This window comes from Colletotrichum truncatum, assembly GCF_014235925.2.
Source record: "Colletotrichum truncatum strain CMES1059 chromosome Unknown Contig_0007, whole genome shotgun sequence".
Taxonomy (NCBI): domain Eukaryota; kingdom Fungi; phylum Ascomycota; class Sordariomycetes; order Glomerellales; family Glomerellaceae; genus Colletotrichum; species Colletotrichum truncatum.
This window is the reverse complement of record NW_027222404.1, coordinates 254,677-280,778: the sequence shown is the minus strand read 5'-3', so window position 1 is coordinate 280,778 and position 26,102 is coordinate 254,677. Positions and strand designations below refer to the sequence as shown.

Genomic DNA, 26,102 nt, shown 5'->3' with positions numbered 1-26,102 from the left:
TGAAACAGGATGCGCATGCTTAAAGCTGCGAGCTTGCTGAGTGGTTGTGATTGATGACGCTCGCATACTGAAAGAGGAAAGGAGGCGCTGAGTTGGGGGTTGATGAAGACAGAAGCACCCCGAGATTGAGGAGGAGGGGGCGGCGACACCACTTTTTATACCGCAACAACGCTTGTTTTAATTCCCCAAATGTGTCGTAGCAATCAGGTAATGGTTTAAATGATTCGGCTAGCGAAAGTTTTCAATTATTTCTGTGTGCGGGCGGCACGGGAACTTTTTCATTTCAACTCGGCTATACTCAACTTACACGGAAGACGATGGAGTGCCGGTCATGACTTGAGACCTCCGGCCCCCACCACCTCGGGACGGCTTAACGTACACGGTCGGGCCCCGCTTCCGGTCGACAAAGGCGTCGCTAGTACGCCCTTGCCAGCAGGCCCTGACCCCCGCACAAACAGACACTTGGCCCAAGTAAACGTAATTGAAATGAAAACTTTGAAAGAAGGAATTTGCCCGCTCTTTTGGCATGTGTCCCCCGGGGATACCCACCTTTGCGGATTGGCCAAGTTGTGCGCGCTGTTGGAGCGATCAGATGCATTTCAAGTCAATTTGTGTATGATTGATGTCAAGAGTTGCATCATCTATACATTCGATACTGGTTTGCTACTCTCGGATAGTTTATCTTATGGCATAAATTCCTTAACAACAGGTCTATTGTCAAATGTCCCTAAATGCCAAAGTCCCCCTCCACGAAAGACCCGTGAGGACCAAGTCCATAAACTTGCGGCATGTCAGCCCTAGCAATCTCCTCAAAAGTCGTGCCATCGAGAGCAATGAGGATACTGTGCATTCCCTCCCGGTCAATTACAATTGTAAGGACCACGCCATCATCCTCCTTAGTCGCACCTGGTCTCTGCACAAAAACGGGCTCACATGGGCAACTCTCCCCGTTTTTGGGCTGCCAACGCTTAAAAGTTCCGGTCTTCCAGTCAGATTTGGCCAGGCTTCCAAATAACGCAGCTTGCACTACCTTCAACCCGTTTCCGAGCCGACCGATTGGCACAGCCGTTCCCGGAGAGGGCCCGCCGGTGCCAGAAGCGCAGTACACGTAGCGATACCCCGGGACCATGGAAGCGCTCTTGGCAATCCGGGGAAGTTCACAAGCCATTCCCGGAATAAAGGCCGCTACAGTCGCACGACAGACATGATCTGCATCGGCTTGGTCCACGGCGGCCAGCTCATACCGAATGAGGGTCGCGTTTTGTAACGGGCCGGCCGGATCGACGATGTTGCTAAGACTGTAGTCACTATATGGAACGTAGGTACTTTCGTAGCTGCAAAGATCTACGTGAATGTTGATTGCCCCAGTCCTAGGGTCCACATAATCATAACCGTTTACAGAATGGAAGAACATGAAGCCATCCTTTTGTGAATAAGTAGCGACGCTAGGGTATGTGTCAGTTACATGTAGAATCTGTGGTAAAACCCCCTTTATTGCAGGACTAAGTTTAGCAGAAATCCACTCACTGCTTGCCGTCAATTTTATTCAAGACGAAAAATTGAGTTGGGGTATTTGGCTCGAATTGGAGCATATCCACCATAGGCTTTGACGTGTCGCTGACATCCATTTGAACAGGCTGGCATGTTATCAGTCAAGATGTAAAGCCTTTTGTTCAGAAGTCACCAGAATGCTCACATTTCTGATAAACACGACATACTTGTCGGTCATTGCTAAAGAGTGGATGTAACAAGGCTTGCATGGAAGCGGCGTTTTCCATAAAAGCGAGGTAGGCTTGGCTACTATATTGAGCGCAAAGACAGACATGATGCCTTTCTCAGGATCAATTAAATAATTAAAAGTCAGACCCCGCTTTCTGTCCTTTGGCGGGTGAGAACAAATGCCATAACCGGAAAGCTCAGGGTCAATTTGGGCATAAGTAAGCATCCGCTTAGGCTCGAGCGTGCGTGCGTCACAGACTTGAAGTAGGTTGGAGTCCGCTTGCACTAAGACCTAATGTCACTCAAAATTCAGTATCTTTATGCTATAGAAATCAGGTTTCACACTTGAAGTACCTCTTCAGCCTCTGGGTTATTTGCCGCAAGCCCTTTGGAGAGTGGGTTGCTATCAGGTGGAAGGTGAAAACCACGACGAGGGGCGACATTTACGCTGATGTCATCTGGCCCTAAATGACCATCGTGGTGGTATAAAGATTGCTAAATGGAGTGTTAAAACTTCTTGCAGAACCGGCAGCTCTTCACATCACTTACTTGAGCACCTAGCAAGGCCCAACATGGATCTTGCACGTGTTTCAGAGGGGTGTTTGGATTAAGACCAAAAACATTAGTAGAAAGGTAACCATCTTTCTTCGCTCTTTTAACAACTCCCTCGGACGTGTAGCGGCTGGTGTAGTACACGCTCCCGTCCAACATGCGGAACTTATGTAGCATGCCGAGCCCGTCGAAAAAGTGCTGGATGACGGCATTAGGCTTGGAGCCATCTTCAGAAAGAGGGACGGTGAAACGACCTGGACCAACTCTATAAGACGCTTTAGTATGCTTTAAAAGCACATCAGCATCGCAAACTTTTGCTACCTACCTGATAAATGTACCATGAAGCCACGATGGCCACGCTCCTGTGGTTTTGCACTCTATCTCGTTGGGAGTTTCCCGCACGTCACGCAAATATGGAGGCAAATACTTCAGGTCTTCTTCCGGGAGAAAGTACTGATTGTATCCCAAAGCAGGCTTAGATACAGCAACCATGATTGGAAGATTTAGAGAATCACAAATGTATCAAGTTTTTGCTCCCCGGTATTAGAGAATACTAAGAAGTGATAAAGAAATGAATATATAGATAGTTTTAAGTAAAAAAAAAGGTAGATAAACACGGAGCTGTGTTACATCTGCTTTATGTAGCAATATAAGACCAGCAGTGTAGTGTTTACCCCACCTCGTTCCACGAACGGTTTGTATGACAACCCCGCTTCTCCGCAACCCCTCAAACCTCCGAGCCCGATTACGATTTCTCGGTCTTGGACGTGGACACGGGCCGTGTGGGTGAGATGTATCATCCGGGTTTTGGAGGTTCTCTGAGCACTATCCCATAGTTGTCTCTCCGGAACATGGATGGACCGATAGTGTACGAGACATTGCAAACTATATTTAATTGGACGAGTCCAAGAGTGGTTATAGATTGCGATGCGAGCGATGTCAGTTCGGAGTTGTTTTCTGGTGCCAATGCTCGCCGAATCTCTGTAACAGCTCTTCACTTACACCAACTGTTTGAAGGCCAGCTGTGTTGCCAGACAAGTTAATTGATCGTATGGGGAACTCTTCGATAATTATGGGTGTTCCTTATAAGCTTTGACAAAGCTGTTGATCGCTTGCAGCGTCAAAAACATGATATATACAATTGTCTGTTGTCAAAGAGACTGCGGATTCTGCTTGATGTTATTAGATTTTACAACCTGCTCAGTGATACCTTCACTTCAGGGCGCCTCCTGTCTCTTTCATATGAGTAGTTACTGTCGATGTACTTCTGAGGAAGAATCGCAGCTGTAAACTCACGTAACTCGAACATTTGACTTGCCATGAAGTACAATAATCTGTTTTCGACACTTTCTTTGTATCGGATACCAACACAGGCGAAATCAAGCGAGTTCGGGGATTTAAGCATTATCCCCGGGCCCATGACGATATATTGGTACGTACTGTCGGTACTACGTGGTGCTGGGCCACATTTAAGTTTTGGCTATTCCTAACTCCCCGCTCCCAGCTTGTCCATAATCCTAACATCGCCACAACGTCCTCTCTAACTCCCCGCCTCCAAACTCCTTCGTCGTTTAATCGAACGTAATTCAGGCAATCTGACAGGCAGTCAAAGACAAATCTGATGGAGAACGATGCTCTTCCAGTAACAGCAACCCGGAAGCGGAAGCGGAATCCGATCGCTTGCAGTTCTTGTCGGGCCCGGAAATCACGGGTGAGTGAGTGACATCTGATTTGCCCATTGCAATGGACAGGCAGAAAGTATTCCTGCCTAGTGCCGGTGGCTGCTTTTTTTTTTTCTCGGAACCTAGCAACTAACCAGGATTTTCTGTCTACAAGTGTGATGGAGCAAGACCGTCGTGCTCAGCTTGTATCGAACAAACCATCACTTGTGTCTATGCGGTGAATTCTGGTGCAAACACCGCTTTAGTCCCTAAACAGTATGCTTAATTTTCCCCTACAGGTATGTAATGGGTTTAAAACTCTAATACTAATAATGAGCTTAGGTATCTGGAGCACGTAGAAAATAGATTGGCAGATGTTGAAGAAGCGATTAGCCGCCTAAAGGAATTCATTCCAACTGCGGTACTTGAGGATAGGCAGCATGTAATTTACTCGCATGGCGTCTCCTCTCGTCGGAATCATCCTTCAGAAAGCTCCTTCACTGAGAACTCGCTTCATGCAGAAGAAGGAAGTACACACATTGTGTCACCGGATGCAACGGATGGCGTAGGCACTATCGAGTTTACCAACGACGGCACATGGACCTATTTTGGTATGTTTCACAAGATTTACCTACGATTACAGCTGCTGGTCGTCATTCAAGGGTCGCCTAACATGAATTACCCTCCAGGACCAACATCCAACATCGCTTTCACAAGAAACATTCGTCGAACTTTAAATCATTTGCAGCGAACCTCCTCTAGAAAGGTCCGCCACCCAGAGGTCAGGCCACCCCGAGAGGCCCAACAACATAATTTGGCCGTTTCTAGGTCTCATTCACCCATCGACGACTCTTTCGACTCTAGGAGACTAGAAACTCCATCCGAGGCATGCCACCTGCCGCCTAATGTCGAAGTGTCGCGTCTCATCCGTCAATTTTTCTCTGACACAGGCTTGCTCTTTCCATATGTTCATGAAGAAAGCTTTTTAAAAGCATATGTGCAATTCCAATCAATCGGTATGAATAATGCCAGGCGTTCTTGGCTTGCGTTGCTAAACATGATTCTCGCAATGGCAACGAGCACCACCTCCACTAAGAAACTTGGTTTAAGTCATCGACAAGCAATTTCAGAAACTTACTACCAACGCGCCAAAGCCCTATCAATGGGCCAAATGATGTGTAGGGCGAGTGTTGAAGCAGGTACTACAATTACTTGACCCTTCAAATGGTCATCTGGATATCGGAAAATATGGAGAATGAAGAATACCTCATTAACTAGTGCGCAGTTCAGGTCATGTTGTTGATGTCTCTGTACCTTCAAGGAAGCCAAAGGTCAGTACAGACCTGGGCGATACATGGACTTGCTGTCAAAGCTGCTATGGAACTGGGACTCCATTCCGAAATTTCTCTTCAAAGGTTTGACCCCCTTGAAAGAGAGACGAGGATTCGGACGTGGTATGGTTGTATTGTTCTCGACAGGTGTGTGGTTTCTCACCAGTCAACGCCACTTGACGGCTTTTCTGATAGGACGCAGAACATTAAGCATGACATTTGGACGGCCTCCAATAATTCCTCAAAGTTATGTTAGAACGAATTTGCCAAGCCATTCTTTTCACCAGTTATCGGGAGTGGGTGAACTGAGATGGTCCGGTGAAGAAGAGAGTACCCTCTTTTGGAACAAGTCAATGTATTTTGCAATTCCTGGTCCCGTTCCTAGTATTGATACCCGCTGACTGCTTGTTTTGTAACTCTATAGAGCTCTGTACGGAGTTACTGCTGCCGTAATCGACGAGCTCTATGAGAACAACATTGGATCTGGCACAACGATTCCAATAGCAAATGTTTTGTCGACTGTGATTCATATTAGCCAAAGGCTGGCGACTTGGCAAACATCTCTACCGACTTCAATGCAGCTTGTAGACCGAAGCGAGATACTTGAGGTTGTTGATAACCCCTTGTCACTCAAGTTCAGGGTGATCTTGACGCTCCGTTATCACAATCTTCACATACTGTCACATCGGCCTATCCTGGATCGTTGTCTTCAAATCATTCACGAACATCCTCACACGGACCAGGGGTCAGCTCCTCTAAAGCAAGGGTGGTACTTCAGCAAGGAAGCATGTCTCCAATCTGCGGAAAGTATCATTCGTCTCGTTGAGGCATGCAAGGTATCTATTGATGCAAACCCAGCCGTCTCCTTTCTAGGAGCCTGGTGGTTCAGCCTCTACTTTAGTAATTCTACCCCTTGCCCTAGCCGTGGAGCCCGCTGATTTTTTTTTTTCTTTTATAGCTTTCAACGCTGCGTTGGTTGTGATTGCCATAAAGCTCATCGACGAAAGCTTGTCTCCATTATCCCCCGAACCAGCTTGCGCCAATGCAAGCTCACGTGTGGATGACATTCTTAGGAATGCAGTGACTTGCATCTCACGACTTGACAGACAGAATCCGATGGTAGAAAAATGTTCAAATTTCGTTGCGGCTTTGATATTCTTGGTACAGAGTCTTTCAGGTTAGTTCCCTCGACCTTCAATAAAACCCTATACTGACAGTCAAATTCAAAGTTCCAGAGAAAGCCAGTGGATGTCCAATGACTGTACCAAGTGATTTTACATCTACGAATATAGAACCATCTTCCAGTGGGGTGCAAAACGACACAGGAGACGAGTTTTCAAGCTTGATGGACTTTCTTCCACCGAATTTGTATACTATCTCTGGCGTCGATGCGCCATTCGCAGTTTCTGAACTGATGAATGATTTTGTCACGGAAGATCTGTTCTGGTAGTTTATAAATCATATATCAATCACTTTTAGACTTCTCGCATTTTTTAAACGACCTTTGTGTACTTCCTGTCCTGTATCTCGGCCATCGCCAGTGATGATCTATACTAGAAGCAATACTGGGTGTCTTATTCTGGCTAATCCAAGTTTTCAGGAACTTTAACAAGCGCATTCTGATGGAAGCCAATGATGTAAGCCTATGTGTGATGAAGACTCCCTCGAATGGCCTCTGCTGGGACTTGAAAGTAAAGCAACGTGACAAGTATTGAAACGTCGAGAAACATGATCGGTAATAATATGAATTATAGTGTTAATAGATGTGCATCAAATTAGGATACGATACTAGACCAACAAGGAAAAGAGATAACTCCTCGGGTTATTTTACTGTTGCTCTCTCGAGGAGTAAGACGGCGTTTTCTTTGACGACCAGCAACCAATCGAGAAACAAAGTGAAGGAGAAATTGCATTGCAGCGCATGTTATATGTCTATTTTCTTGTGTGCTTCGAAGTGGCATAATTACCTTGCAGCATTTCTAAGAACCCATTCTTCCCCCCTTCTCTCTAGGCCTCCAACAATGCCATGTGCTCTGAGGTGCGGAACTTGCAGTTCCATGTCTTTTCTATACACATTTATATCTTGGGATTCTCTCAAGAGGGCACTCTTATCTTCTGGGGTGATAGCAAGCAGTGCCGGTAGTGGTGATCCTTTCACAATATCAATATCCAAGCCTGCAGTTTGTATGATGATGATGAGAAGCGTCAAGATCGAAAGCCCAACCTGGGCCGCTAGCAACGACAGCCATGGCCAACGTATTTCCACAAATCGCTCATCTTGCCAAGCGCTTCCACTTTCATTTGTCGTGAGTAGCCTGTTGAATGAGAATCAGCTTTGGTTCTAATAGTTTCAAAAGAGAGGGGGTGCTAACGCATTAGTTAATCCGCTAGCTATGTTCTGCGTGAGATTCTTCAGCGTCTCAAACTGGGCATCGTCTAGTTTTTGAGATTCGTTCCTTGGGTTTATGCCAATTTTTGCGCGTGAAAGGGCTGTGGCATAAATTCCCACACCGTTATCGAAGTCGTATGAACCCAAGTCGATGTAGTATCCTTCCATTGTTTTCGAAAGACTTGTTGCAATCTCACTGAGGCCCAGCCCGTCCGCAACATATTGTGCCCCAGGGCTATCCGGCGAGGTCAAATAAGTACCGTTGATTGTCCTGTTATAACTCTTCACGAATACCTCTCCAGTGTTGGGCTTCGTGTATGACGCTACTTTCTGGGTAATTGGTACATTATTTTGAACCGTGACGTTGTAGGTGTTAACACACCAGTGCATCATGATCTCCGTCGCTCGTAGTGTGGGACCATTCAAGACGAAGAAGTTGAAAAGTTTCGCCTCCAAAATCTCGGTGCCGTTATACGATAGACTAGTGCCTGTGGAGATGTTCATGTTGCCATACCCATAGTTGCTTCGTTGCATGTTTACGCCATTGGGGAGAGTAGCGTTCGTGCCGGGCGCAGTAGGGTCGCCGTCAGTTTCTAAGAGGTCAGTAACATCTAGTCCGACTATTAGCTATCCAGTGACTTTAATTAAAACATAAGATTGCTGGTGGCAACAAGACTTGTTGTAGTCTCAAGTAAAGGAACTTACTCTTCATATCCACGCAAACAGCAAGTGAGGTAAAGAGTGGCCACGTGCAGTTATTAGTTTGGCAGCTTGCTTGATGGTACGGCATAACCTCATCCGGCGGCGTATTGAGGCTACGGGGAATGGCTTGGTTTATTGGAAACATAATATCTCCTGTAGCTTGTCAGTTGGGCGAATCTAAGACTTCCAGCCGAGGCTGATGAACGCGCAGTCCTCTGCAGGTAGCTGAGTCTAGAGGGATAGAAGGGCATGGGACAAACTTACTGACTGCATTTTGGTTTGCAGTTGCCCAGAAGTATCCTTCATTTCTCAATGTGAGTGCGCTATCATTCTGCGCTAGGGCAATTGGTCGGGTTGGGTATGTGACAATAGACTGCGTAAGTGTCGAGGTCGCGATCCCCGACACCAGAATGATTGCAGACATAAGACCCACGATTCTGTCACTAATTAGAAACAGTGACTTGTCACCAGAAAACCCGTAATTCAAGTAGACTCCCTCACCTGCCCTTGGTAGTAACCAACAACTTCAAGCTGCCCCATGGGCCTCGACTGGCTTGGTCGAAAATCTGGAAATCCGCCAGAGGCCTTGGGGACTTGTACCAGTTCCATTTGTATTGCGACAAGCCCTCCACTACTGGAAGGACAAATGCTGTGCGGCATACAGTTGATATGAAGGCGATGACAGTGTTAAGTGTGAACCCTGCAGGCCAGTTCGGCAGAGGCTTGCCGTCGTAGGAGCTCAACACCGTAACGAGCGCAACAAGGCACAAAATGCTCACGAGAGACCACACAAGCTCTGGCCACCAACCCTGCAGGATATAAAATATCGAACGTGATCTTTGCGTAGGCAGTCTCCTTTCTCCGGTATTTTCGTCTGTTGTTACCAGTTCATATTCGCTTTCACGCACCCCGAATGTTGCGTTATTATTTGTTCCTTTCGCAAAGGCTTGCTGTGAATTTTCCCTCAGTGAGTTCGACTTCATGTCTGCTGGTTCCCAACTTTGCGCTTGCGTGTCAGCGGAAGCCAGAAGCAAAGCTTCATCGTATCCCAAAGGCGGAATATAGGACGGTACTGGTTTGCGCCGAGTCTGGCGCTCAACGTTGCTCCGGCTTTCTGGGCCCATAGTCACTCTGCTCTTCCGTTGAGACCAAAGCTACGAAATTTGCAATCATAACAAATGTGCCGTAGCTGTATTGGAGGAAGATACCTACCTTGTTCAATTCCGTTGCAAGAGACGTTAGTTTGGGGGCCACCTTTCTTTTAGGCTCTGCCGGGCACCGAAAATATGAGTGTCACTGCAACAGTGAGTGGTTGGTGGTATTGCAGGATAAGCACTACACCTAGTTTGGATAAGCTGTCGAAGGACTGTTTGATCCTTCTCCCTGTAAAGAGTGATTGTCATCGTTGCCTAGATCTCAGTTGCCACTAGCTGCTGCAGTCGCTCGAATTAGCGTATGATGCAGGGGTCGAATTTCCAGTAGCCACTCATCTCAGGACTGAAATTGCTTATTATGCCCCTATCGGAGGGTGTTTAAATTCTACACAGTCAGGATCGACACCGTTCTGTACGATTATCCATAGTTGCTTGGTTAGACTGTGTGGACCTGTCTGGCTTAGCCTATACCCGTTTTTACATGCTATTGTTCCATTGTGCGAATCGCACGATGGCAATGACAGATGCTGTACATAGTAAAGCAGCACCGCCTCAAAGATCCATTCTGCCTAGAATTTATCGTCTTAGCCTTTGCTTTGACCAAAGCGCTAGCGTCTGAGACACCTTCGTATAGCGCTCAAGCTGCCCACCTATGAGGCATCATTTAAGACTACGACATCATGTACTCAATAATAACACCCGACGACTCGTTTGACTTTCAAATGCTACCCAATTCATTCTCAGAATCATTCCAACAGAAATGTCTCAGCGGTATGTTCTGCGTATCTACTTTAAGATGCTAGAAGCTTACCATCTTATCCGCCTTGACGGGAATCTCACCTAAGGAATATTTTACCTGCAAAGGGCTTTTCTGAGTGTGGTTGGCCGCATTCACCTAAGGCTGATAAGATCGGCCTTAGGAAATTGTTGCAGAGTTTGAAGGTATCTGATTCAGGTTTAAGTGATCGTGTAGCTTAAGAGCAAAAGAACACCGAGATTATGGTGAGTTGGTGAAGAAAGCGTCTCATTCTTTTCTTCTTCATTGCTAGTGCTGATTATAGCCGTGGATTCTTTTTTTCCTAATATTTATTTCATGATGATTCGTTTTGTTGCCTTTGGTTCCCCATGCAGCTTACAAGATTATGCAGTTGAACCACTACAGCAACGTATTTTAATTCGCCATTTTGCTGACTATAATCATACAAACCATGCAGCTTCTTAAGCAAGCACAGGAACAGTACATAAGCTGACTGATCATTCCAACCCTTTCACCACGTCTAAACGACGCAGCGTTATCAAAAACCATCCACAACAAATCACAAAAGTGTCATAGCTCGAGTCGCATAGCGACCCGGAGGCAGTAAGCTTAAATCATTCGTCAGCGACCTCTTGTAGGTGTCATCCGCTGAAACATCAGCCGGGAACTTCGGTCAACGTTTCAGGTCGTTTCAAGCACCTCCGCTTCTCGACGCGTACATAAGGAAGTCGAGAGTATTTTGCAATTTCGGATTCATGATAGATGCATTGCCGTTGCTCGCTGAGATTCGCGGCGTCGTCAATCATTGAATGCGTATGATCCAAGACTGAGCTGACATTATTCCCGGTGGTATTTGTTTAATCACGAACTTCATTTTCCGATTGTGGCTTTGAAAATTGTTTGAAACATGTTGGCCGTGAGTTGGAGATGCGAGACAGTTCTTTCGTGTTGAGTATATAACTAATGGAAGACCAGGCTACCATCCTAAGTTTGTCGACTCTTGCAAGCGGCTGTGGACTTACTGGACGTCATATTTTAGGGCCGAGGGACGAGGCATCTTCACTGTGAGTCTCTCGAGACTGAGAATGATGACGAGTACCCACTAAACGACTTTCAGTGTCAGCAGAGCTAGAACGGGGGATCCATTACAGTCTCTGCGTATTCTCAACCCCTATCCGGGGATATTTGCGTACTATGATGGTCGGACCGGGGAGCGATTTCACTCAGATCAACCAAACTGGCTGGACGATGGAGCGTTTACTTTGGGAGTCTCAACGTATTCCGTCATCGAAGGCAACGAAGCCATCATCTTTGACGCACACATTACCCCTGACCACGCGGGGGCAGTGATGCGTCATGTCCAAGGCATGGGTGTCACCAAGATGTCCGTCGTGATCAGCCATTTTCACAACGATCACATCGCAGGAACGGAGGTTTTCTCCAAAGGAGGCGCCACTATTGTCGGCAACGAGAGGACAGCCCGTACAGTTGACCGTAACTCACAGAATCTAGCCACTGACGATCCGCCCATCAAGGCTGTTCCACCGACTGATCTTTACACTGGGACACGGGAGATGAAAGTCGGCAATCTGACCGTCGAGCTTCACAACTTTCAGATTCATACGCCCGACGGCACGGTTATGTATATACCGTCCAAGCAGTTACTCTTCGCGGGCGACACACTTGAGGACACGGCGACATTCATTGCCCAACCAAGGGATCTGCCCACGCATCAGAAAGAGCTTCAGCGAATGTCGGGTTTCCAAATCTCAAAGATTCTTCCAGCACATGGAGAACCTGGGCGGATCGAGGCAGGGGGGTATAACTCGACTTTCATTAATGCAACACTGAGATACATCGCAGCCATGACGGAGGACGTACCACAGCCTGCTGCATGGAACATGCCTCTGTCTCAAGTCGTAGCCGAAGACGTTGCAAAGGGCGATTTGATATATTTCGCTCAGTATGAAGAGGTACACAAGAGCAATGCGCAATCGATTCAAGAGTCTCGTGGTGGCCGGTGAGGATGCAGCTTACTGTCGCACAACCACATGAGCTCATGCGAGGAACTTTATCGATTTTATTTATGAAAGTCTGTGAGTGAAGGGTCAGTGTCGTGAATAATGTACACGATATAAAAAATGCAAACTAGCAAGAGTCAATAAGAGTCTGATAAGTGGACAAATATGCCGTACATAACAAAAAGCCGAGATTCTGCAGGTACCATGCAACCGAATGTTTTCATGTAACATAAAATTGTACAGTGTAATGTAGTGTATGTTTTCGGCATGAGATCTTTATGTCCCAGCTATAACAGCCAGTCTCATCTTCTACAAGTTGTCGTGCTTCAGAAACTTGCAGTCAAAATGGCGTCTGATGGCGAATCGCAACACCTTGATGAAGACTAACCAAGATGCGTCGACATCAAAATAGATGAATCATATTTACAACTATTTGTCATGGATGAATTAAAGCTACGTGACCAAGCAAGCCGTCGGTCCAGAGTGCAACTGATCATCGGAACCGGCCCTCCCCGTCCTTTGTGAACATCCGAGACTTGGTTTGCACAGCCATGTCTAATCTTCAGATTTTACTCTATTGAAGAAACAGAGCTCCATCATCACCTCTAGTATATCTTAGTGCGCCACAGAATCATCACTCGCTAAGAAGTGACGTCGATGAAGCCTAGAAATCCCATCCAACCATGCGGAGCGATGATCTCGCTCGTGACCAGTCCAACGCGGGTTTACTGCGAGATAGCGCGTCACTATGCCAACGCTTGTGAAAGAACTACCGTGCCATCGTCTCACGTGTGGACTATCATGCTAGTTTGACACGTTCTCTAGGAGGAAAGTCTAACCGTTCGTTCGGCAGGGACGTGCAAAATTGCAAAAAGCGAAGGGACCAGTGACGTCGCCCCGTGTGTGTCCTTGCGAGGGGTAAAACACTATTAGACTCAACGTCAACCAGACTCTTAGCCGCGGTAAAGATTTCGCGGAAATTTACAAGTTTATCAAAAAGAGTCTTTCGCTACTCAACTGCCGTTCTCATCAAAATCAGGCCTGCTTCTCCCGATACAACGAGCTTGCCAGAGTTTGACCCGTCGTCTTCCCATTTTATTAAACTTTACTTGGGGAAAACACCTCGTGAGCGAAGATTTCGGACCTGTTGTGTGTGTGTATATGTGTGTGTGAGCTAGGCTGCTGTCCAACCTCCACCATCCACCATGGCTTCTTCTACACGGCCGGGGTCCGACGTTCCGGATATGAATCTGTACAAACTGGACCGGGTTCATCGAACTTTGGAACAGCTGAAAGACAAGCCGATGTGGGATGCCGAGGACACAGGGGGGTTTGATTGCATGCACTATCTAGGCAACGCAGCAATCGATAATGCCGCCAGACAGCTCGGCCTCAAACCCGGAGACCGGGTCTTGGACATAGGGTCTGGGTTTGGCGGGACGGGCAGATACCTTTACCGGCACTACGGGGTCGAAACAACAGGTATCGAGTTACAGGGGGACATCCACGACATTGCGACTACGATTAACAACAAGTCTGGGGCCGCCGGAAGGGTTTCGTCTATTCACGGCAACTTCCTCGAATTGAGTTCCAACCGGATGGGCGTGCCGGTAGACCACATCGTGTCATTCCTCTGTATTCTGCATATCCCCGAGCGCGAGGCGCTCTTCAAGAAAGCGTTGGAAATGTTGAAGGTGGGCGGCGGATTTTACATTGAAGACTTCTTTGCACGGACGGCCTTGGACGACAAGACACTGAGCCTGCTCAGAGAGTCCGTTTCATGCCCCGACTTGCCAGATAGACAGAAATATGAAGCAGAACTAACCAAGGCGGGGTTCGAGGTTGCCGAGTGGGTGGATATATCGGATACCTGGGCCGATTTTGTGCATCATCGAGCCGGACACCCATCCGTGGATACCGACTTGATCACATTTTACAATGCTGTGGATGAAGTATTTGCGTCCGGAAAGGTGGGAGGCGTTAGGATCACCTGTCGTAAAATATAAGATTTTTGTAATATTTTTCATCTTTTCTTTTTTTATAGAGATGTTGTACGTTTATTTTCGTATTGTTCTGCGAAAAAAAAAAAAAAAAAAGAAGCAATATGCTACGTAATAACATGGAATCGTCAGTGTGGACAACATAATGGCTCGGCTCTCATACCCGATTAGTGGTCCCCGTGATGGTCAATTAAAAAAGATTAAAAAGGAATTGGCGCTTCCTCTCAGGGCTTGCCACATTCCGCAAGGCAAAAATTCGGGGCTTGGGGCACATTTGGGGGGGAGAGGGATCGGGATTCGGGTCGCATTTACCATGCGATCCGCGGGAAGAAATAAAGTCAAGCACCCGAAGCTAGTGAAGGATAGTTACGTAGAGAAGCAGGAGCCCAGAAGCCTACTCTCCAAAGCACAGATAACTTAAAACTAGGCTAAAGTTTGTTAACGACCAATGAATGGCCCCACCCATGTAGGCTTTTTAAATCGGTAAATTGTATGGAGTCAATGACGGCTAAGTAGGCGCAACGCAGCGCACGCACGGGATGGCGACGGACCAGGGACGAATGGGAGATGCGCCTATGCGAATCACACGGGCGCCCGCGTGGCCGGGGATCTACTCGGAGGATAGTTTTGCAACTGGCGCGCAGCAACTCCCCTTCCTAAACCCTCAATTCTAATTCTCCGTGGAGCTTTAGGAATACAAAAGGGCAAGGTTTGAGGCCTGGTCTCAACAACACGAATCAGGTAACTTGCCACATGGGGAATACTGTCCCAGTTGGGAAAGTCTTTCTTTAAAGCTGTGGCATAGGCCTAGGTTGCTATAGTGGTAGTGTGTGTCTGCATGCACTACACACACTCACTCACACCCACACACTCTCTCTCTTTCTCTCAGTCTCTCTCTCTCACACACACACGCATAACAGGATCTTCGTTAGGGGTACCTCCCTTACGACCCCATCTCGAAAGCGAGGCTGAGTATCTCCCATCTGTTTCTCGGGAATCGGTATCGGTCCGAGGTAGTCGCATAATCACTTGTACAGAAACTCGGCATCCTATGTCAATTTCCTTTCTTTTGTGGGTCTCGAGGTTTCTAATCTCTGTCAGGCAAAAGTCCATTGCCTGACTCAGCCATTTGGCAACCGATAATCAATTGATTGACACCCCGGCCACAGCAGAGGGACATAATACTCGTACACGTACACTAGTAGAGTTCCTTCGGTTAGGTAGGAAGAAGAGCGGGTAAATGAACAGGGGATTAGTGATCTACGACCAAGATACAGGGATGCTGGTCCGGAGGGAAAACTTCCATACTAATTGATACGCGGAGTACTCCGCGTACCATTCTTGGCTAAAGTCTCGTGCTGCTATTATAGTACTTACCGTATGCTTTTGGGTTGTTGGAGTGTTCCGGGAGTCAGTTGTGTTGTGCATAGAAACTTGAGTGAAGGCAGTAACCCGTTTAACTCTTTTCCCTCTTCTCAATCATTTCTGCACACCCCCCAGTTCAACAAAAAGAAAAGGAACGACGATCCTCATGACAATCGGAACACTTGAGGCAAGTCCGGAGCTTCATCTCATGAATGTCACCGTATACGGCAAAGCCGGCCACATTGATATCAGGTTGCCTGTGGAATCTCATAGAGGAAAGTAAAAGAAGGCTAGCGTTCAGGATTAAGCCCAGTGGGGGAGGGTTTCGCAATATTAGTGAGTCACTTGTCACCAAACGCAGTCAATAGTGTGCGTGTTGGTTTGAATGGCGCAATGCACGTCGCGACAAGACGACGAATCGTAAACACTTAAGATCCCAAGCTAGTAATAGCCGGTATCTATACGCAAGGCGGTAAGAACGAGGCACATGAAGGTCGAAGAGGTGTGGCGCTCATTGAGCATATGCGTGTCAGGCGGGGATTGGACGGAAAAGGGAATAGCGCTGGTAAGACTTGGCTGGCAGGGGTTGCGGCTTGGGAATCATGCGAGCAGGGGAAGGGGGAGGAAAGGGAAGTGGGAGGAAGAGTGCTATACAGCAATCTGAGCTTTGGCAAATCTACTGATAACGAGCTCTATGAGGAAAAAAAAACGCAAAGCATCTTGAGCAAGAAACATTGACATGAGACCCTCAGAATGATTAGCGTGTAATCGCAGGGCGTGATCATCATAAAGCCGAAGTGCTTCAGATAGTATGTAAGGTAGCGGCAGTGTTAAAACTAACTAAAAGTAAAATAAAAACAAAAATAAAATAAATAAGTGTTTTGCAGGGCCCGCTTATTCTAAGAAGAGGCAAGTTCGCCTGTGCTTTTCCTTACAGGCAGCGATTATATTGGACGGGTTACAGAGTGTTCTGTTTCGCAATCGAATCATGGACCCCTGGCAGGGTCCGTATTGTGGGATGCTGATATTGAAGGGGAGGAGCTTGACATCGCCTTTCTAGGAGGTCTCGGCTAAAAAATCTTGTGTATGCGTCGTGCTCGGGTCATTCGGAGACCGGGATCCTCTTTTTCTTTTTCGCTCTCGCTTTCAGTAGGCTGTTTACATAATCCACTGTTTGAATGGCGTCATCTTACTGCCAGGCCCTCCCCCCCATACCACATGTCATATAGAACCGGTACACCTTTGGATACGGATAGGTAGACCTGAATACTCCATTCAGCCTTTCGCCACATGTGAATTAGATGGCCTCGTGTTGGTTATACGGCAGCCGCACACCACGGACAGATTGGAAAATGTGAGCAGGACTAGTGACACGCAAAAGATTCTGAACACGAGTATACGAATATCTTTAAGGCCATGCCGGACCTATCGTCCGAAATTACTGTCAGAGATGCGAGTATGAAGAGAATCATGAATGTTGGTGGTTGAAAAGGCAAAAATATTAGATGCAAAAAGTGTAATACATTTCCGTGCATTTTGAGAGACGGGCTTGACATACAATGACAGGCAGAATGAAACCTGGAGGTTCATGGTCATACCAATCTGGAAAAAGAAAGTTTTTGAGACCCGTGCCGCTGGTGACACTAACATGAGATTACGGATACAATCTATACGTAGCGCGTACAGTGACTTGAAAGGAGATGCGGGATGGTGGGCATTCTTGCTTTTTTCGGTAGTATAACCAACCGTAGCGTTTAATTCGTCTGTTCACTGGTTGGCTGCTGGCCGCTTGCGTTTGTGTTTGGGTCGCGGGGCTTGGTGGGATGTGGTGTGCGACGCCAAGAGAGGGCGGTTGTAGCAGATACTCCGCCTAAAGTGTGTACCTTCAGTTTACGGCAAATGGGGCAAAAGCGAGCGAAGAGCAAGGCAAGTGGGAGTAAGTATTAGCAAAAGTCACCGAACGGAATATATAACGCGTGCGAGCGTGGACATGCGGGTGCGTGTGTGCGTATGCGTGTTAGTTTTTAGTGTGCTTGTACGTATGTGCCAGGGGGGGGAGATATGACGGCGCACTCAAGGTACGCCATCCATCCCAAGCCAGTCTATTCGGATGCCTAGAGAAAGTCTTTGGGCCAATTCCCCATAGCAGAAATAAATCTCGTCAAGGCGGGGCGACAATTGGATAATACACAACTCGTCGTGGTTGAAAGATCACAGTTGCCTAAACAGTTGCCTAGAGTCGGAATTGCCGTAGGCGCGGATACATGATAAAGTTGACATGAAAATTAAAAAGAGTCCTATTTTTGATGGCATTAATAAAGGAACTGCGACAGAAAAAGGGTTGATCATTTGTTGGCTTGGAATAGCGACCTGTTGCGAGGGGTCAAAACCAGAAAATACCCCCCAAAAAAACACTTCGATCCGGTGTTTGTCGGTACATAGCAAGATGCCGATCAACTGGACTGGACTTATTCATCCATTTGATTTCAAGGTGTCGTCCCAGCGCTGGCGCTACGCTACGACCTAACAAGGCACAGGGCCAACGACCAGCCAGTGTCAATGTCAGGGGCTGTAATAGTGTGGCAAGCGGGGGGCACTTTACGACGAATGCGACAGAGTACCACGGGGCGAAAATTGCCAGAATAGCAAATACTGGCAACTCAAGTGGCCAATGAGACGGCTTAGTCTGTGCTCTATGACTGTACGATATACCAGTGCCCTAGCCATAGAAAGTCCCTTGGAGGGGTGCAACTCATGGTTGTAGGGACAGGGGTGACGGACACGCGCCAGAACCTTGTCGAATATCCGCACTACCAAATAGCCAATGTACATTGAATTGGGCAAGTATGCGCAGAGATAAGTCCGTGGTTTGCTCGCGTGTGATACGACCGAGTCGCACTTTATGGTTCTCCAGTGTCGGCGGTGCAAATCCATGGGCAAGGCATGCATAATCGTCTACCTGGAATGTCTAAGCGGAGACATCCGTACATGCGGGTTCCGACTATTCGTGTATGAGTGGTCGCTCCGTGCCATGTCGGAAATGGCGTTGCGTATCTGTAATCTAGGTGTAGAATGGGCCAATAGAGATGATGGCAATGTGTAAGAGGAGGAGGCGACGCAGCCCCATTGGCCAAGGCAAAAAATGGAGGTAAGGCCGGGGGCACTTTACGGATACAGTTCATGTCAACTTGAATTCAGTAATGGACGGTCGTAACGTGATAATGGAGGGAATAAGACGAATAGATCCATCATAGTGCATCAGACGCCGTGCGCAGCGCGGGTTACTCCTTCCTCTCCCTTGCTGGGCGACTTGTAATGGGAGTGGAGTGGTAAGCCACGAGGTGTAATTTTAGTGTCTAAACTTTTACCCGAAATGGCTTGGTGCGAAGAAGCCGACAAAAGAGAAGTGTCATAGTCAATCCATTGATGCCGGGAAAAAAAAAATAAAAAGCCAGATAAGGAATACGATGAAGATGCAGCAAGACGACTAAAAGGGGAAAAGAATAAGGAAGAAACGAAAAGGAAACAAAGTCTGTTCAAGAGACCGGTCCCCAAGTACATGGAAAAAAGAGGCCGGACTCTACAGAAAGAGCGCTTCGTTCCAGCAGTTGAACTCTTCCACTCACCGTACGGAATACGTTATAGCCGAGATACACATAGTAGGACAGGCATGTGGATACACACAGCCTGAAGGAGGGATAGATCCACCCTAAGTTGGTGGTACCCACCACTCTCTCCGGCGCTGTATGTGTCTGTACCGGTGGGATTGTCCACTGCACTAGGTAGGTGCTGCCCCCCGAAGTGAAATGGGCAGCTGCCTGTCAGCAAGTGGCAGTTATGGAACCGGCCCCCCCTTCTCTCCCCTGTTCCTGCTCCTGTTTGCCTCGCCTGTCTCTACGAGGAAGCAGCAGGTACCGCACAAGAGGCAAGTACCCTGCGTTTGCAATGGAAAAGAAAGGTACCTTATGCCTTGCACTTGCCTTCCCGGCTTGCCTTGGCCTCCTCGGCTGGTAGGTACGCTTCGTTTGTCAGGAACGCAATAATAGGCCGGTGATAAATCAACGTGACCCAGCCCAGTCTCTAATCTAGGAGCCACCAAATGAGCATTTTCCCCTACTTGGGTGTACTCTCAGTGTCTTTTTTTATTTTTCATTACCAGATTAATCTGATTATCTTTTGCCTAACCGTTCCTTTTGTTGCCTCTCTTTACCTGGCCTCTTTTTTTTTTTTTTTTTTCTTTCATATCTACCCCTACTTTCCTTATCCATCCCACACACCCCCCTTCCTCATTGCCTCCTTACATCCTATCTCAACTCATCCACAGATTGTTACCTCTACCTCGCCATCCACGCCTAGACCGAAAAGGTACGTACGAACCTGTCTAGCCCATCTTCCTATTCTTGGCTATGGCATGTACCACACATACCATACCAGACCAGCATAACGTTCCATACTTTCTCATACTTTCCTGTGCCTTCCTTACCTGAGGCGTTCAACTTGCCTATCCTGCTACCCGGCGCACTGCGCTGTTTTTTCCTAAAACTGCGGCTTAGCTTAATTTCCCCTGATACCCCCAGCCAACACACTACTTCCACATTCTCTCATCTTTACCACCATCTTTGTTCCCCCGTTGCCCTTTCTCGCCTCCCCCCCACCATCACCACACGTTTTCCTCCATAGACAACTTTTTGTTTTTGACTGTCCATGACCCCCTCCAACTTTCCCTGCTTCTGCCCGGTCTCTTGCTGATCCAAGGAGCCATCTCCAGGCAGACTGAATATCCACCATTCATACAGATACCCGGATACCGTTGTTGTATCTCCCCAATCGAACCTCTTCTTCACCACGACATCATTGAGATCACCTGGGCGACATCTCATAACCGCCGCACTTCTCATCCGGCGCCTTCTTCTCAGTTCAATGAGTTTTTGATTTGCGTCTTGTCACAGACCAGCCTTATCATCAGCTGATCCTACAACTAATTACCACTCAAAGTGGAATACGTGTTGTTCTGCACCCTATCTTTGCCTGCACTCGCGCTGTTGTCCGTTGGACTGGAGTTTGCTACCTCAGATATTGGCACTGTTCATCTCACTTACCCCAGGCAAGACCAAGTCATCATTACGGCTGCAGATCTACCTCTTGGTATGTATACCATCTTAGAGTGCACATTCTGGCAATAGCAGGAGGCCCGAATCCGGTTCTAACCACTGAACAGATATCTGGCGCAGGAAGTTGACAAGTACAGCATTATGGGCATGGCTCGATAAGACTAAACAAAGTCCTGTTTAATTCGAGTAGAAACCAAGTAGATAATCTTCTCGCTGCCGTTGATTACTTATCATCGTTACCATCGTCACAATGGCAAGCCAAATGTCCGCCGGTGATGCGCCACAGGGCGTTCAGTCGAATCTGGAACAAGAGCGAGACCGTTGGTTCACCACACTGGAGGCGGTCAGAAGACGGTTCGAGGCCGAGAAGGAGACCCTCAAATCCAAACTCAACCATGATCAGCAAAGCACTTGTCGTGATTTGGAAGAACAGGCCCGGTTTGCCGAATCGCAAAATCTGCCGAGGCAGGTGCTTGAGCTCTTCCAGAACTACCAAGCGGAAATTCGGACTCGCCGACTCGCTGAGTGCAAGCAAAACTTTGACCTTGCAATGCAAGATTTAAGCAAGCACGAAAAGGATGTATACCATAAACATCACATGGAATTCCCCCTTCCCACTACTTTGCTGGGGCGAGGGGCGGCTACTAACCCCTCCAACTCCTCCACGGCCTTGGCGAATCGACCACAAACTTCGGCATTGCACACACAGGCCGCGCACAACGTGCCGCCTGCCTCGAGAACAACCAACCCAGTCACAAACAACATTAGTTCCGCTCCCATGCCAACGCAACAAAATCAGCACCAATGGCAAGGGTATAGCCAAGCCCCTCGCCACCATTCCCCTCGCATGTCGGGAACTATGAATCAGCCAAACCGGTCAGTGAACCAAGCGGCAGACGGAAACTCAAGGATGCTTCCATCCAACGGACGGACTCCGCTGTTGGGCAACGGAATGCCTTCTTCTAACCCGAACCTGACATCGGCTCCTAATCACGGTTCATCGGCTGGCAGCCCACGGTCAATGAGCCACTCGGTCGACGTTATGCGCGGAGGGCGTGTTCCGATTCCACCAATGACCCAAGCAGCACATATCCTTCGCGACGAGAGGTCGAATATCACAAGAAATGGCGTTCACCTTCAATCCGTCCGGCCAGAGGATTATGCTAGACAGGCCCAGCTTGAGGTTCATCGTCAGTTGAAGCGAAAGTCTGATTCGACCGAGCTCTCGCATTATCATGACTTGGACGCAAAGCGCGCTAGAACGGCAACTCCACAATCCATGGCACCTTTCTCTATCAAATTCCAGGAAATCTATCAAGATGGCAAGGCCGAGTTCAAGCATACCATTGTTAAGTACGAAGACATATTCTACATACTCAAGTAAGTTGAATAACGCACCTCGCCTCTGCAATTTTTTACCTGACAAACCAAATCGCAGATGTGACGAGCATGGTGTCCACTTCAAGCAGAACGCACTTGCAGCTGCGGCTAAGCATCTCCACGGTGCCTCCCATGGCCATCTCAAGAAGGAACATCGTCTAGCGATTCAGAAGCTTGGATTTCATGTTACTGACTGCACTGACGAGCTTGCAAAGATGAACAATGAAGTGGTGCAAAAGGCGTTTGAAAGCGGATACAAGCCCCTTAACCAACTGCACGGCCCCAAGTCTGGTGGCAAGCGGCATTCTTCAGGACACGAGTTCTTCAAAGTGTCGTCAGACTTGTCCTTCACCCCACAGCCACAACCTGTTGACAAGCCAGAACCGAAACCCCAGGACGTGACGAAGTATATCACAAACCCAGAGGCTGGGGAGCTCTACCAGGCGAGGTGGCCAAAGAGCAATAAGATGTATGTGGTAATGGTTTTGGGTTGGACGGACCTCTCAATGTGTGGCTGGGCTGAAAAGTTCTCTGACCTGGCCCTCTATAAGGAGAGGCCAAGACCGAGCTGCTTCAAGTTCAGCCCCGAAGGCATTGCAGGCTGGGCGGAGGGATACGGCGACGGCGAGCCACGTGTCCTTTCCAGAGAGGTTCCTGTCATGTGGTTTGAGACGAACGGAAAAAACCGTCTTGGATGGGTAAACGTCCAGTTGCTGAGACCTTTCCTGCTAGACGATCCGAATCGACCGGCCAACCCGAACCATACCTCGAATCGAGCGCGTCAGTTATATGCAGAAATTCGCGGCTTCAACTCGTTTGAGGATATGCTGTTAGGCAACAAAAGATCTGAGCCAGCCGCGACCGAGGGCCATGTTCCGGCGGACATCGAAGCTCCCTCGCAGCTGCCGTCCTCCGCGTCGGAGTCCGAGTCTTCCCAAGACGTGGAGATGTACGATTTTGTCGGCAATCCTCCCAAGGTAGACGATTCTGAAGACGAGGATTATGTCGAGGCCACGGGTCGTAGAAAGGGATCGGACGAAGAAATGGCAGACGATGAACCATCTACGCCTCAGCCCCTCAGGCGGAGCACTCAGGAGGTGCGCCCCACGTCGCGGCTGAGCGACAGTACTTGGGGACTTGCCAGAACCGGCGCTGCCGCTGGAACGCGCTCATCCAGGAAGGATGAAGTCGATATGAAGGATGCTGCGCAGGAGACACCGTCTAAGAGCCGCGTGTCGACCGAGGCGAAGGAAAGCAACGATCTGGTTGCCAATGGAAGCACTACTGAAATTAACCTGGGCACCTCTCGAAACAACGATGTGGAGGAACCCGAGAACACGTCGACAACGAACGAATCTGCCGCGTCGCGAGACCGTAGACGAGAAGGCGGATCTCGTGATGAGACTATTTCCGTTGCGCCAAACTCGACTGCTGGCCAGGTAGAACGGAGCGGGGCGTCGAAATCACCCAGCTTGGAGAACGAAGTCTCCAAACCCAGCCCGAAATTGCAATTGGCAAACCTCCTCAACAGCACTGGGCCGGACACTTCTAAGGAGAAGTTGTCTCCGACCCGTCCGGAAAGCTCCTCCACATCAACCAAACTAGTTGAGGCACGCCGACCCTTACCTTCTCAAGCGGGCCAAACAGAGTCACGTAGACACCCGCTGCCATCTCATCTCACGGCCCAGGGACGGCGCAGTGCTCAGACACAAGCTACAAACTTACCCAGCCCGGTGGAAAAGCCGATCGAGACGAACAAAGTAACTAGCCGTCATTCTTCGCCAGTAAATGGCATCCATCGACCACCTAGTCAAAGCAAGCACAGTACTGAGATCTCGGGTATCGAGGCTATGCTTAGCCCCAAATTGTCTGTAAACGGTGATGATTCTAGCAAACAGCCGTCACCTACTCTCTCAATGAAAGGCATCAACGAGGCAACAAGCACAGAGACACGTCGAAGCGGAAGCGCAGACAGCAGCACGCGTGACCCGCGGATGAGCATTAGCAATGCTCTGGGTGACCATGAGCGTGAGGCCGCCGCCCGAAGAGCAGCTCAACAGCTAAACGGTGCAAGCGGCCAGATGCCGAGTAATGGCGTTTCGTCAGACAACAGCACACCCAGGGTGATGACGCACGTGAGCCTGGCCAACGACGATCGATGGCGCGCAGTTCGCAGCTCGGAATCGCCTCGCTTTGCGTCGGCTAATATTCGCTCTCCTCTCGTTGACCGTAGCGGGGCGGCTTCCCCAGTCCAGGGATATAAGAAGGAAGCTGACGGATTTTCTATTGATGTGGCTTCTTTCTCAGAGGGAGACAAGAGCTGGACACACCCTGACAAACTTCTCCATTTTGACGTCGAGGATGAAAGCCGCGGGGTTGCTCGATCGAGAGCGGCAGACGGCCTGGAGGCGAAGGTGGATGCGCAGCAGGTCAAGGCAGCAAAGATGGACAAGAAGACATGGACTGTGACGCTCGTTCTCAAGACAGAGGACGGCGAGTCGCTGGAGCAACGATTCGGATTCAAGAGCAACTCGATTACGGGAAGCAGCCGTGGAGCTCAGCCGCAAGCAACAAAGTTTTACAGATGGGTGACGGCGAAGAATGCGGCTATTGAGCACATTGAGTAGAGAATCTCAAGGGAAAGACTGGATTCCATGGCCAAAAGCCACATTTTGGGGGAGCAAATGTCTCAAGTGACAGCAGAACAGTTTTTTCTTTTTTCTTTTTTTTCCTTCTCTTTTTTTTCTATTTCCTATTCTTCTTTTTATCCACTCTTGCCAAGCAAAGTGGTGGCGGCAGCGATGAAGAAAACCGGGTAGTTTGTTATTGCCGTTATTAGGAGTTACCAGGTGTCTCGGGCAGGGGGAAATGGATAAAAGATATGGCAGAGTCTTGTGTTTAAGTCAATGAAGGACTGGATGCTTTGGAGATGAAGCAATTAGGGCAAGCTGCAGTTAGGGAGACATAGCGGGCAAAGCACCCTTATCAGCTTATTTCGGTACTCTATAAGAGCAAGAGAAAAGTTTACTACAAGGCTCTCCTTTCTTGTGACCCGACTTGATGCGTTGAAAGGTGATGTTTGATATGTTTTCAGTTGTCATGGTATTGCTCGGATGAGCTCGGATGCAAGGCATCTCACCGGCCCATGGCATCGGATTGAAAAGAAGCGATAATACTATTATTATATGTGGGTGCTGCAGGTAGTTGGAGAAGCAAGCTGTCCGTCATATTTGCATGTGATTGCCGGGGAACAGGTTTTAGGAGTGGTTGACATGATGGGCGGTAGCCTTAATTACTATGTAGTTGGGGATTAGGTCCCCCTGCCCTGCAGGCGACAGTGACAACAGCGGGGGTTGGGGCCCAAAAGAGCGCCAAAAGAGCGCTGACTGGGGGGGATTAGAATTCACGTGGGACAGAGCCAAGGGCCTAATTTCCCCAGTGTACGGAGTACAGAACACATACTACGTAAGTACAGTAGCTACCTTTTAGTGGTATTCGTGGAGCTCCTCCCCCACCTCGACCCTCGGTTCTTTAGTTGATTGTGGTAAGGTAAGGTAAGGCAAGGCAGGCAGGCGCAGGCAGTGAGCTGGGTTACGCCTTCGTCTCTCTTTCTTCTCATTTTTTACCTGCCTTTTGTCGGTAACTCCTTCTACATCCAACTTCAACATTCTTTCCATTTCAAAACCCAACAAAACAACTTCAACAACATAAAAGAAAGAAAGAAAAAGAAAGAAAAAACACCACCTCCAAACCAAATTTGCGAGTTTCTTGAGCTGGGCTTTCCTTTCCCCCCGTATCAGCTTCTCTCTCTCTCTCTCTCTTCCCTCTCCGCGTCCAATGCCGACGATACGGACAATCACGAGCTGAGCTGTGGCCGACTGCGACATTCGCTTCTCCAGCGACCGACGCGGCCGAAACCGATGACGTTGAGATCCACCACCTCGACTCGCCGAAAGCGCA

At 48.4% G+C, this 26,102-nt stretch overlaps 6 protein-coding genes across 6 annotated transcripts; 4 read left to right on the top strand and 2 right to left on the bottom strand.

The window, feature by feature from the left end:
* Positions 1–727: 727 nt before the first annotated feature.
* Positions 728–2,763, bottom strand: CTRU02_210454 (retinal pigment epithelial membrane family protein; the record flags this gene model as incomplete). The annotated part of the gene is made up of 6 exons (XM_036732179.1): positions 728–1,445; positions 1,528–1,637; positions 1,697–2,011; positions 2,074–2,214; positions 2,269–2,536; positions 2,597–2,763. The coding sequence occupies 6 exons, from the start codon at positions 2,761–2,763 to the stop codon at positions 728–730; spliced, it is 1,719 nt and encodes a 572-aa protein (XP_036576105.1).
* A 1,129-nt stretch (positions 2,764–3,892) lies between these two features.
* Positions 3,893–6,713, top strand: CTRU02_210453 (fungal specific transcription factor domain-containing protein; the record flags this gene model as incomplete). The annotated part of the gene is made up of 9 exons (XM_036732180.1): positions 3,893–3,982; positions 4,108–4,208; positions 4,275–4,543; positions 4,622–5,131; positions 5,218–5,410; positions 5,466–5,618; positions 5,688–6,163; positions 6,222–6,440; positions 6,493–6,713. 9 exons carry the CDS (start codon positions 3,893–3,895, stop codon positions 6,711–6,713), a joined length of 2,232 nt encoding a protein of 743 aa, XP_036576106.1.
* A 513-nt stretch (positions 6,714–7,226) lies between these two features.
* On the bottom strand, positions 7,227–9,478 carry CTRU02_210452 (uncharacterized protein; the record flags this gene model as incomplete). Its single annotated transcript, XM_036732181.1, has 5 exons — positions 7,227–7,578; positions 7,636–8,263; positions 8,358–8,507; positions 8,619–8,791; positions 8,856–9,478. The coding sequence occupies 5 exons, from the start codon at positions 9,476–9,478 to the stop codon at positions 7,227–7,229; spliced, it is 1,926 nt and encodes a 641-aa protein (XP_036576107.1).
* Positions 9,479–11,228: 1,750 nt separating this feature from the next.
* CTRU02_210451 (beta-lactamase domain-containing protein) lies at positions 11,229–12,289 on the top strand (the record flags this gene model as incomplete). Its single annotated transcript, XM_036732182.2, has 2 exons — positions 11,229–11,329; positions 11,383–12,289. The coding sequence occupies 2 exons, from the start codon at positions 11,229–11,231 to the stop codon at positions 12,287–12,289; spliced, it is 1,008 nt and encodes a 335-aa protein (XP_036576108.2).
* A 1,202-nt stretch (positions 12,290–13,491) lies between these two features.
* On the top strand, positions 13,492–14,292 carry CTRU02_210450 (methyl transferase-like protein; the record flags this gene model as incomplete). Its single annotated transcript, XM_036732183.1, has 1 exon — positions 13,492–14,292. One exon carries the CDS (start codon positions 13,492–13,494, stop codon positions 14,290–14,292), a length of 801 nt encoding a protein of 266 aa, XP_036576109.1.
* A 6,720-nt stretch (positions 14,293–21,012) lies between these two features.
* CTRU02_210449 (uncharacterized protein) lies at positions 21,013–24,769 on the top strand (the record flags this gene model as incomplete). The annotated part of the gene is made up of 2 exons (XM_036732184.1): positions 21,013–22,142; positions 22,201–24,769. The coding sequence occupies 2 exons, from the start codon at positions 21,013–21,015 to the stop codon at positions 24,767–24,769; spliced, it is 3,699 nt and encodes a 1,232-aa protein (XP_036576110.1).
* Positions 24,770–26,102: the final 1,333 nt, after the last annotated feature.